General features: G+C 39.4%; 1 protein-coding gene across 4 annotated transcripts in view; it reads right to left on the bottom strand.

Moving 5' to 3' along the window:
• Window positions 1-12,054, bottom strand: part of SERINC3 (serine incorporator 3) — a 35,479-nt gene that overhangs the window by 14,042 nt on the left and 9,383 nt on the right. For 3 of the 4 annotated variants that reach the window (XR_006215422.1, XM_042980336.1, XM_042980337.1), the window contains exons 6-10: window positions 9,513-9,682; window positions 8,640-8,730; window positions 7,653-7,833; window positions 3,381-3,608; window positions 2,597-2,755 (exon numbers count right to left, since the gene is read on the bottom strand). Coding sequence is in view for 3 of the 4 variants with exons in the window: in XM_042980336.1 (XP_042836270.1) it covers window positions 2,617-2,755; window positions 3,381-3,608; window positions 7,653-7,833; window positions 8,640-8,730; window positions 9,513-9,682 (809 nt within the window). In the remaining variant the exon portion in view is untranslated. Of the gene's footprint in view, window positions 1-40; window positions 2,756-3,380; window positions 3,609-7,652; window positions 7,834-8,639; window positions 8,731-9,512; window positions 9,683-12,054 lie in introns of those variants that run through there. The other variant, XM_007077750.3, reaches the window with a different exon arrangement.

The raw sequence follows: 12,054 nt of genomic DNA, 5'->3' as shown, positions 1-12,054 counted from the left end.
AAAGGAAATTTGTTATTTCAAATTAATATCAAAGTTATCATCATGAGAAAAAATAAGAACTTTATTGGACTCTGTTACACTTATTTTACAATTTAGTATTGCTTTATTTTGCATTACATAAGGTAGGGGATGTTACACCGTCATGCTTTTGACGTTTGGGACCTTTAAAGGTCTTAATCTGGCTATCCTTGCTATTAAGGAAAAGTGGGGTGTCTGCTTTACACTGGCAAAGCAAAGGGCTAAACCTCCCCTCTTTGCCCCCCAACTCCCTTGCTACTTTATCTCTATACCTTGATATAAAGCACTCTTTTAAAACATGGTGGTTCCAACAATTCCTGGCAAGTGCTGCTTCCCTACCCCATCCCCCAACCTCCATCCCAACTGAGATGGTGCCCTTTGTGTCCTACCTGTTTAATTCTGTAAGAACACCTTAAATCTGGCCTCTGTCAGACCGTGGCTGAACACCTCTCACCTGTGAATGCTGTCTAGTCTCATTTTAGCCCACGGCCAGACCAGCAGCTACCACTGGAGTGTTTACAATGCACTGAGCACTTTGCAGAGTAACTTTACACTTTTAAACAATCTTATGTACTAGGTACTATTTTTTATTCAAACGAGGAAAATGCTGAGGCTCAGACAGAGTCACACAGATAGTCACCGGCCCAAGGTCATAAAGCATAGTATGTACTCAATAAATATTAGCCGCCCAGTTTGACAGAAATGGCAAAGCTGGATACAAACCCCAACAGTCTGACTTCCAAGCCTATGTTCTTAGCCATTCTTAAGGGACCAACTCCACCCTTCTGGTACAATTTGTTCCTCTTCTTGTCTCTCACCATATAAATGAAACCCCACGGACTCAGATGATTGAAACCAGCATCACTCCAGAATCTGCCTCTCCCTGTATCTAATCAATTGCCAGTTTTAAAATTTTAATTACTGAGTAGCTCAGCTGTCAATTTCTCCCCATCCTCATTTTCACTCCTCTGTTTCAAATGGTACGTGGCCTGCCCCGGTCTCATCTCTAAATGCCTTCTCTACATGTCAACCACAGTGACTGAAGACCATTTGTTTACGTCACTATGAATATGCTCCCTGCTGCTCTCAGTGTAAGGTTCAAACTCTTCAGTGTGGGTTGCGAAGCCCTTCGTGATCCAATCCCTGCCTCTTCTCCCCATTCCAGCCTTACCGAATGGGTTTTCATCTCCCTGCCTTTGATGTGCAGTTCTGTCTACCCCTCGGCAATGCCAGCCCACTTCCCCAATTCTCTCTCAGCTAGCTCCTAACAATCCCTGGCCTAGATGCCACTTCTTCCAGGAAGCCTACCAGGACAACTCCCCCCCCCCCCCCCCCAATCACCCCAGGCACCTCTCCTTTGGGTTCTCCACAATTCCTCAGTCACAGCACTAATCACACCATGCTGTACACCTGTCAGCTCATTTTCGCCCTCCTCTAAACTTTAAGTCCAAGATGGCAGAGCTGGTATCTGTCACGAGTAAAGTTGTATCCTCGAACCTGACAGAGCCTGGTACGGAACAGACCGTTCTATTCTACCTCCTTGTGTGCTACCTCTCCTGAAGAAGTTTCCTGACGGTGCCTGCCTGCCTTGTCTCTCATCTATGCAAGTGTCTTATCCAGGGAAGATGATTAGTACAATTTTTGGATGAGTTCAAGCCTTTACTTACTAGCCAGACCTTACGTTTTAGAAGGGACAGGCACATTCTGCTCAATGCTTGGTAAACCCGACTGCCAATATAGGTCTAAAAAATATAGGATGGCTGCTAACTCATAAAAGCTGTAAAAAAAAGGGGGGGGGGTCCTTCAAAGCTTAAGTCTCCATTTTAATCAAATAACTTTATAGTGCAAATACAATAAATTCACATGCATTTACTTTTACATACTCATATAACAAGATAAGTACATTGACCTAAAGTCGCACTGTTTTCCCAAGTGAATCTTCATTTTAACCAAACCTACATAGCGCTTATGGAAAGCACTTCTGGCAAAGCTATAATCGCGCAGCATCAATGCTGTAGTGTAAAACACGAATTGAACAAACTCAAGCTGTAGAAGCAGTAGTCACGTCAGCCACCCTGCTCTTCTGGGGAAGGACCCACACACACACTCCTCCCCAAGTACTATGATGCTACACATAGTAGGGGTTTAAGGACTGAACAGAGTGTTTGCATCACACAAGTAAAGACTTCACAGAGGAAACCCGTCATAGAAATGGTGGTTTTTGTGTTCGTTTTTTGCTTTTTAAGGATACTGCAATAGAAATATATTAACGATTGGCCTCAAATATCCAACATTTTTCTTACATTTTAAATCAAAGTTGTAGGATCCTATAGGTCTCAATAAAGAACTCTTCACAGCACAGCTGTGGTTCACTTTAAAACGCAAAATGTTCCCTTTGCGATATATCCTTACAAATAAACATAATATACATATAAATGAAAAGTTCAGATCCTGCATCAAGCATTACTCAATCTTGCCCTCTGATACAAACCTGGATATAGTCAAATTTGCAAACTGTTCACTTAATATTTTAGTTGAAGCAAAAGTAAAATAGATATGGGCTTTCAGCAAAGCAGACCTTTATGAATTCTCAGAGGCTCAGCTGAAGTCACGATTGGTGAGGACGAGTGGAGCCACAAGGGTCCAGACATAAAGGAGGAGGCAGACCCAGCTGGAGCTGATCTTGACCCACACGGCTGGCCACTTGCTGGTCATGCTCTGGAACTTTGCATCAGGACTAAGAAAACAGAAGAGAGTCAAGTAAAGGAGCCTGTTATCAGTATCTAGCAGCCCCCTGGCCAAAGCCAAGGGGGAGGCTGACACTACTCTCTAGTAAGGTTCTAGGAGGAACTTGAGAAAGCTGCTATTATTACTTTTTTATAAGCAGGGGACTCTGCCTCTCAAAGTGCTTTTATCTTCTTGCTAGCACGAAGAACTCTTGACTACCGTATCCCCTGGGCAAAGTTCTTTAGGAACGTCTAGCTATTCTAGATATTGGCAAAAGTCTACATTGAAATGGCATCCCTCAAACTTGCCTTCTGAATCACATCATTACTTTGACCGGAATACTCTGTATGGCCACATATAGAGGTAAATTAGTGAACAAAGATGGGTCAAGCTGCTTTATGTCATGATTTTCTCTCAAGTAACTCAAGTCTGGAAGGGGTCTCCATGATTTGTTCTGTAAGAACTCCAACTGGATTTTAAATCCGATAGGAGAAAAACTCAAAGGCATTTCAGAAAAGAGCACTGAACACAACTTCATGATATGGGCAAGACAAGGGGGTTCTGGGGTCAAGCAATGGATGGATATTTTCAAGGGGGCCAAGTGGTCTTCCACCTGGTTAGTCTGTGCCTCCTACCTGTACCAACTGGTCAGGGTCATCATGATGTACAAGGAAGCCAAGGAGAGCATGAAGTGGAATAAGAAGTAGCTGTACTGCACTCCTTCTTTCTCATTGTCCACAGCCCGCCGAGGCTGTCCATCTTCTTCATCACTGCCACCATTGGTGGTTGTATCACGGAGGATCACACTGTCACTTCCTGACAAGGTCAGCTTACTTACTTGGCTATTGTTGGAAGTGCGGATGCTGGAAAGTGATCCAAAAGAAGACAAATCAGAAAGGGGCCAGGAGATGAATTGCTGCCATTGGCCTATATACATGACGGTTATTCCTGAACTACTATTTGGGGACTGAAGGCCTTCTGGAGAGGGCTACCTGTCATCACAAGACAGCAGGGGTGGGGGCACCTGGCTGGCTTACTCAGTAGAGCACGCGACTCTTGATCTCGGGGTTGTGAGTTCAAGACCCACATTCAATGTAGGGATCACTTAAAAAAAAAAGAGAGAGTACTTTTATCAGTTACTACTTGATGGCTTAACTGCTTAGGAGTTTCACTATGCTCTCAATGTCTGCTTCCATGACTTCACAAGTGCCTCTTCTATGCTTGGAATACACCACCCACAAACCTTCTCCCAGATAACTTACTTATCCTTCAGTTCTCTATACGCCACATCTTCTAGAAAGCCTTCCCTGACATCAGTTCATCACCAGGCTGGGTTAAAATCCCACAGCTCCTTATGCTTCCCTCTGCTGTAGCACTTACCATGCCTGTCTTTCTTGCTAGTCCTAGAACTCCTCAACAACAACGACCGTAGTCATCTCTGCGTTTCTAACAGCAGATGCTAACTGCAAGTGTGTTAAATGACTGAATAAAAAAAAAAAAGTACATACAACTAAAGGACAAGAACCACACAATCATCTCAACAGACATAGGAAGAACATTTGACTAAAATCTAATAATGCCTTTTCCTGATAAAAACACTCAACCTAGGAATAGAGAACTTCCTCAAACTGATAAAGGGCATCTGTGAAAAACCCAGAGCAGACTAAAAGCTGTCCTGCTAAGATCAGGAACAAGACAGGCAGTCTACTGTCCCCATTTCTATTCAACGTGGTACTGGAGGTTCGAGTCAGAGTAATTAGGCAAGAAAAAGATAAAAGGCATCCTGATTGGAAAAGTAGTAAAATGATCTCTACTTGCAGATAACTTGACCTTGTACATGGAAAACCTTAAGGAATACACACACTATTAGAATCAATAAATAATCTTGCAGGACACAACATCAATATACAACAACTCTATGTCTATACATTAACAATGAACAACCTAAAAGACAAATTAAGAAGACAATCTCACCTATGGGGCATCTGGGTAGCTCAGTTGGTTAAGCGTCCAACTTCAGTTCAGGTCATGATTTCATGGCTTGTGAGTTTGAGCCCTGCATCGGGCTCTGTGCTGACAGCTCAGAGCCTGGAGCCTGCTTCAGATTCTGTGTTTCTTCTCTCTACCCCTCCCCCACTCACGCTCTCTCTCTCAAAAATAAACATTAAAAAAATTTTAAAATTAAAAAAAAATCTAACTTATAATACTTAGAAATGCAAAAAAAGATGTTTAAGACTTGTATGCTAATAACTCTAAACCACTGATAAGAAACTGAAAGACTTAAATGAAACATCCTATGTTATAAACTAGAAGCCTTAACAGTGTTGAGATAGTAATACTCCCCAAGTTGACGAACAGATTCAATGCAATCCTTATTTAAATCTCAATTAAACTGACAAGCTAAACCCAAAATTTACATAGAAATGAAAGGGACTCAGAATATTCAAAACAATCTTGAAAAAGAACAAATTTGGAGGGCTCACGCTTCCCGATTTCAGAACTTAGTACAAAGCTACAGTAATCAAAACCGTGTGGTACTAGCATAAGGATAGATACACAGATCAATGAAACAGAATTACAAGTCCAGAAATAAACCATTACATTTATGGTCAATGGATTTTTGACAAGGATGCCAAGACAACTCAATGTTGGAAAGAATGGTCTTTTCAACAAAGGGTGCTGATCCAAGGAGATACCCATATATGACAGAATGAAGCTGGACCCCTTACTCAAGTCATATATAAAAACAATAAAAAGACAAATAACCCAATTTAAGAGTGGGCAAAAGATCTAAACAGACATTTCTTCAGGATATACAAATGGCTAACAAGCACATGAAAAGAATGCTCAATATCATTAGTCACCGGGAAAACACAAATCAAAACCGTAATGGAATGCCACTTCACATCCTCTAGAATGGCTACAACAAAAAAAAGACAATTACGGTATTTTGATTAAGAACTGATGAAACTGGAAGACTCATACATTGCTGCTGGGACTGTAACATGATGTAGCCACTTTAGACAATACTTTGGCAGCCCGGCCATTCTACAACTAGGTATGTATCCTAGAAAATTTAAAGTGTACATCCACACAAAAAACTTGCACACATATGTTCATAGCAGCATTATTCATGCTAGTCCCACAGTGGAAACAACCCCAAAACGTCCATCAACTGATAAAGGATAAACAAAATGTGGTATATATGCACACAACAGAGTATTATTTCCAACAATAAAAAGGAATTAAGTACTGATATGTCATAACATGGATGAACCTTGAAGACCTTATACTAAGTAAAAAAAACAGTCACAAAAGACCACATGTTTTATGATTCCATATATATGAAACATTGGAATAAGCAAATTTACAGAGACAAAAGGAGATTCATTTCTGCCAAGGACTGGAGCAGGAGGGAATAGAAAGGTGACTGCTAATGAGCATGGTTTCTTTTTGGCAAAATAAAATGTTCTAAAACTGATTGTGGTGATGGTTGCACAATCCTGTGAATAAACTAAAAACCTGAGTAGTATAATTTAAAAAGGTGAATTTTATAGTATGGAAATTATATCTCAAAAGCAATACAAAACATGTTAGGCCAAAAGCAAAACAAACAAAAAAGATCAGACAATATAACAAACACATGAGCACAGCTGTGTTCCCATACAACTTTATTTGCAAGAATAGGCAGCCAGCACAAGGGCTGTAGTGTGCCAATCCGTATTTTAAGCAAGCATCAAAAAAAAAAAAAAAAAAAAAAAAGATAAATCTATACAAAATGTGGAAAGCTGTCCAAATTATAACAACAAAGTTCATGTCTGAGAATACTACATGTATTTATATGGTACATCCCTAATTGATTTTAAGTTATTATTTATCAAGTGATATGTATATAACTATATATAAAACTGTATATAATTCTACAGATACAAATAGATTGACAGACACTTAAGTATAAGCAAAGGGGAAAAGTGTCAACTATTATGTACCATATAATGTTAACCATGGAAGAGGTAAATTTGGAGTGAGGATACTTTCATTCTCCACTTTATACTTTTCTCGCTTGTTAATTTACATAAATATATCCTTGCCCATTTTTACCTCATATTTTTAATTATTAAAATAACGTATGCTATTATGCAGAAAATACCAATAAAAATGGGTAAGAAATGAATCACCTTTTATCTATACATTTGCTTATTCCAATGTTACATATATAGGAGTGCAAAGTGCTAAAATAGGTTATATCTGAGCTCTTGGATTAACTAGAGACTTTAAAATTAGCTGTAACAGAATTCTGTTGTTTTGTTTTTTTTTTTTAAGTTTATTTATTTTGAGAGAGAGAGAGTACACGTGCACGCATGGGAGTGGGGGGGTTGGAGTGAGGGAGAAAGGGCGAGGGAGAGGGTTAGGCAGAGAGAGGGAGGGACAGAAACCCAGGCAGGCTCTGCGCTGACAGTGCAGAGCCCGACTTAGGGCTCGAACTCACAAGCTGTGAGATCATGATCTGAGATCCAGAGTCGGACACTTAACTGACTTAACTGCCACCCAGGCACTTCTGTAATTGTTTATTTTTTTTTACAATGATCAGGAAATAAAGATTTTCTTACAAAAAAATATCAACCAGAGCCATTACTCTAGTTGATCTAGGGTCAGATGAAGACTTTATCCTCTAGTGAAAGAGAAGGTATCTCTATGTCAGTTTGGAAGGAATTATTTGATGAGACAATTTACTGGGCTTTAAGAAATATCCATGGCTGGGCAACTGAGGCAAGTCAAGGGCTTCCCATAAAGAAGAGTTAAATTGTTGTTTTTAATTCCTCACACTGCTTTTTGAAAAGAAAATAGCTTCTTTGCTCTATTATTAACTGTCCTAAGAATCTTGTCCCAAGTACTTTTTAACTTACCTAGAATACAAAAGGCAGAGAACAAAGCCTGTCAGCCCAATAAAATTCTCTAGATCCAGAAAATGCCCACTCTTTGAGGGCGGACCAGAGGTAGGGACTACAGCAGTTGAATTTCCAGGAGCCAAAGTTGGTGCGGTCATGTGTGTAACAATGCTGAACAGGCCAGGGTTGCAGGAACGATCTGAAAATGGAAAATTTATTATCCTTAGAACTCTTCTTGTTCCGGGAAACGATTTGAGGGATATGCTCACACATTTATTCAGTCATGATGTATAGCATGAGACTGCTATACTTAAAAGAACCTGGAAACTTAGACATATCTGTGTTGCAATCAGTGACTTAGTTTTAGAAAAAAAGATGCAACAAAATATTTGTCAAATTTCATAAATGTCAATCTTCATTTTACGGATTTTGAAGTTTACTGGCAAATCTTTTTGCGTCTATAGTTTTACAAAGGCTTTAAGCGCAAGGAATTTTTCCCTGGTTTTGTTTTTACATAGTTAAATAGGAGTACAAAAACAGTAAGTTGAGTCATCATTGGAAGGTCTGCAGTAACTGTTTTCCTTTAAAACAAGTCTGCAGAATACCCTATTGAGTGAGACACAATGCAAAGGAGATTTCTCACAGTCATTTCTTCTAGAGCCTTAACACCAAAGTGAAATTCAATTAAAAAATGCTACAGAGGGCCAAAACAATGTTGCCTTGTCCAACTCTTAACTAGTCTGACTTAGTCTAAGTTCAGGGAAAAGCTTAGACTGTATAAAGGACTATGGTCCTTCAGGCTATAGGCTATGAACAGCTAAGAACAGACATGAAGAATAAAACTTGAAATGTAAGTATCTGCATCATAGTGAACACTGTACATTAGAGTGAACTTTTTTGTTTGTTCGCCTGTTTAATGTTTGCTCTACCTCTAGTTTTGCACCTGCCAAGAGTAATTTCCTGCTTTCTTCTCATCAAATGAATGTGCTATCGACATTCCCTTACCAGGTTCATTGGACATGGCTGACCAGGTGAGGTACATGGTGTACAGGGTGATGAGAGAGGACTGCAAGAGACCAGAACGAGGCTGGTGTTCCTGTGAAATCAAAAAGAAAACAATGCCACAGGAACTGCAAGGGCTGGCTTCCTAAAACCCAGTGGATTTCCCTAGGCTCCCCTGAAATACTACTAACTGAGAACCTGCTGATTCTACTTGACAGCTGAAAGATGAAAGGTAACCTGTCAGTCTGAGTTAGCCTGAAAAAGACCCGAGAAAGAGGAACCATGTACTATTGGTTCTCAAGGGATGTCATAGTCCTGGAATTCCTGTATATCCCACAGGGGCTTGATTTACTAGTCCCTTGGTGTAGGAGAATCTAAGCTTAGCTGTGGCCTAACTGGCTACCAGGTGATCCATCATCTCTCTGCAACTTCAGCTTTTTCATTTTCGAAAGGAGAGGCGATGTCGCATATTCTTTTCATATTTCTCATCTACATCTCTACGAATTTTTTAAGTATGGTTTTTAAATGGTGAAACTTGCACACTTGAGTTTTATTTTTAAATACTAAAAGCAATGACTTTCTAGTTTAATATCTTGGCTAAGGTTTCCTAAGAATCACTCACGATGTAAAGTATTTTATAAGAGCTATAAATTTTCAGGTTACCTAGGGTTTTTTTTTTTTTTTAAATGACAGGGAAATTACTCACTCAATGGCACACTTTACAGTTACTAAGTTATAATTATAAAGACTTTATCATAATATGGGAAAATATTTAAGTACATAATCTTAAACATAAACTCACATAAAAGATTATGTCAGTTAAAGTTTAGCATTAATTAAAAATCTGTCACAGGAGGACGAAGCAGAAAACCATACCTGAATTTTTGGGTGGATGGATATCACAGAAACCACAACGCAAAGGACCAAATTAATACTAATGAAGAACTTGTTCTCCGTGCAGCCATCCGGTTTGGTGTAGTATGTATAGAATAACCCGACAAACACGACTGACAGGATGTAACAGAAGCTTGTGACGGAGAGTAAAGCTAGAAAAAGGGAAGCCAACATGAATGCTCGTGATTGTAACAAACTTTGCTAATGAAGACCAATTGTCTTCTACTCCATATAAAAATAAAGACACATTATTTTATTGTTAGGGTGGTCAACATCTTACAGGAAAATTACAGGAGACCCAAGGCTGATGTTTCAGACAGCATTAGAGGCAGCTCAATGTTAAATTCAAAAATCCACCAAGCAACTGAATTCACTTCCTAGACTACCTTACTTGATTCCATGGGTTGAAAAACCAGACATGTGATCATTCCAGCTAGAGTAAACTCCCAACTGTACGCAAAATAGTGTTCATTACAAGCCTTTCTTAGGAACCTACAAAACTTCTGGGCCGTCAAACTGGCTGAGGTCCAGTAAGCTAGATGCCAGGGATGGTGTTAGCAGAAAACAATGGACAGGCATCTTTTATGATGTTTGTCCTCTGCAGCTACTGGCCACATAAGCCTGTTTCCTGTCACTGTGAGACCACATCATTGTGGGACAGTGGTATATTTGCTCTTTTTAAGTACCTAAAATAATATTCCTTTCTGTTCACATGGACAATCAACAATTAGCTGTGTAACTCTGAAAATTAGAAAACATGACAGAGTAACAGTATGCTCAGACCAACTATAGCAACATTGAGTTCAATTAACTTATACTTAATTCACAGCAGACTTATTTGAGAAAACTAGTTTCCATTTATCATAATTCCATGGATTTTGCATGTTTAAAATTAAATGATGCATATATTACTATCAAATGATAATGTATATTAAATTATTAGCATAGTTCCTAATGTTTTTCCGTAAGAACATGCAAGATTTCTCTATTTTTTAGTTACTCCAAAGCATGGCAAATGCTCAGCTCATTATCAAATTCTTCTAAAGTTGAGTGAGTCCAAATGAATTATAAAAAATGGAAGTAAATAGAGGGGCACCTGGGGGGTTCAGTTGGTTAAGTGTCTGACTCTTGATCTCGACTCAGGTCATGATCTCATGATTCGTGAGACTGGTTCATGAGATTGAGGCCCGTGCTGGCCTCTGCACTGACAGCACGGAGCCCACTTGGAATTCTCTCTCTCCCTCTCTCTCAAAATAAATAAATAAACTTAAAAAAAAAAAAAAGTCTGGAAAGACATAGACTAATATGTTAACAGTGAGTATTAATTACTGAAGAGTTGGATTATGGGGGAATGTTTTCTTTTGTGATTTTTGGTTTTCCGAGTTCTTGACACAGAGCAGCTATTACTTTTTATTTTTTTAGTGTTTATTTTATTTTTGAGAGAGAGAGAGAGAGAGAGAGAGAGAGAGAGAGTGTGTGTGAGTGGGGGAGGGGCAGAGAGAGAGGGAGACACAGGATCTGTGCTGTCAGCACAGAGCCTGACGTGGGGCTCAAACCTGTGAACCGTGAGATCATGACCTGAGCCCAAGTCAGACGCTTAACCGGCTGAGCCACCCAGGCGGCTCGCTATTACTTTTATAATGGGTGGAGGGGCAGGAGCTGGGAATCTCACAACTACTTTTTTTTTTAAATGAGGTATGGCTGGGTCATTGCCCCTAGTAAGGAGAGAACTCAACTCCCACCCCATTGTTACAAGCTGTATATCCTATTTCCACCCTAGAAATTTTAAGTGCCCTTTTTCTACCAGAAAGCTTTTACAAGGGGTGTGAGTCATATTCTGAATAAAGCAGTAAGGACTGTTCACTTCTATCTGCCTGAGGGATGTGGGCAGATGACCCGTATGTATAACCCACCTGAATCCCCTGCCTATGGCAACAAGGAAATCAAAACCAAAACTACATCACTATATACAACCGTTTTTCTTTATCTAAACACATCTAGTTACATTATAAATCTCAAAATAAATGAATTGAGAGAAGCCAATGATTTATGTTATCTGTGCTTCCTCCTTCTAGTAATGTATACAATTCAAAACTGACTTGGGGCGCCTGGGTGGCTCAGTCGGTTAAGCCTCTGACTTCAGCTCGGGTCATGGTCTCAAAGTTCTTGAGTTCGAGCCCTGCGTCGGGCTCTGTGCTAACAAACAGCTCGGAGCCTGGAGCCTGCTTCAGATTCTGTATCTCTCTTTCTCTCTCTCTCCCTCCCCTGCTCATGCTCTGCCTCTCTCTGTCTCTCAAAAATAAATAAATGTTAAAAATTTAAAAAAAAAAAAAAAAAAAAAAAAAAGAACTGACTCAACTGGAAAACTGTAATTTTTAAAAAGTCAGCTCTCATTTGGAAGTTTATACATTTAAATCAATGAAGATTTTTACTGCACATCCTATTTATTTTTTTGTTGCAAGTTTTTATTTAAATTCTAGTTATTAACATATATGGCAATATATGATAACAACATATATGGTAA

The sequence above is a fragment of the Panthera tigris genome, chromosome A3, assembly GCF_018350195.1.
Source record: "Panthera tigris isolate Pti1 chromosome A3, P.tigris_Pti1_mat1.1, whole genome shotgun sequence".
Taxonomy (NCBI): domain Eukaryota; kingdom Metazoa; phylum Chordata; class Mammalia; order Carnivora; family Felidae; genus Panthera; species Panthera tigris.
The sequence above is the reverse complement of the archived record's forward strand: the minus strand, read 5'-3'. Positions and strand labels throughout refer to the sequence as shown.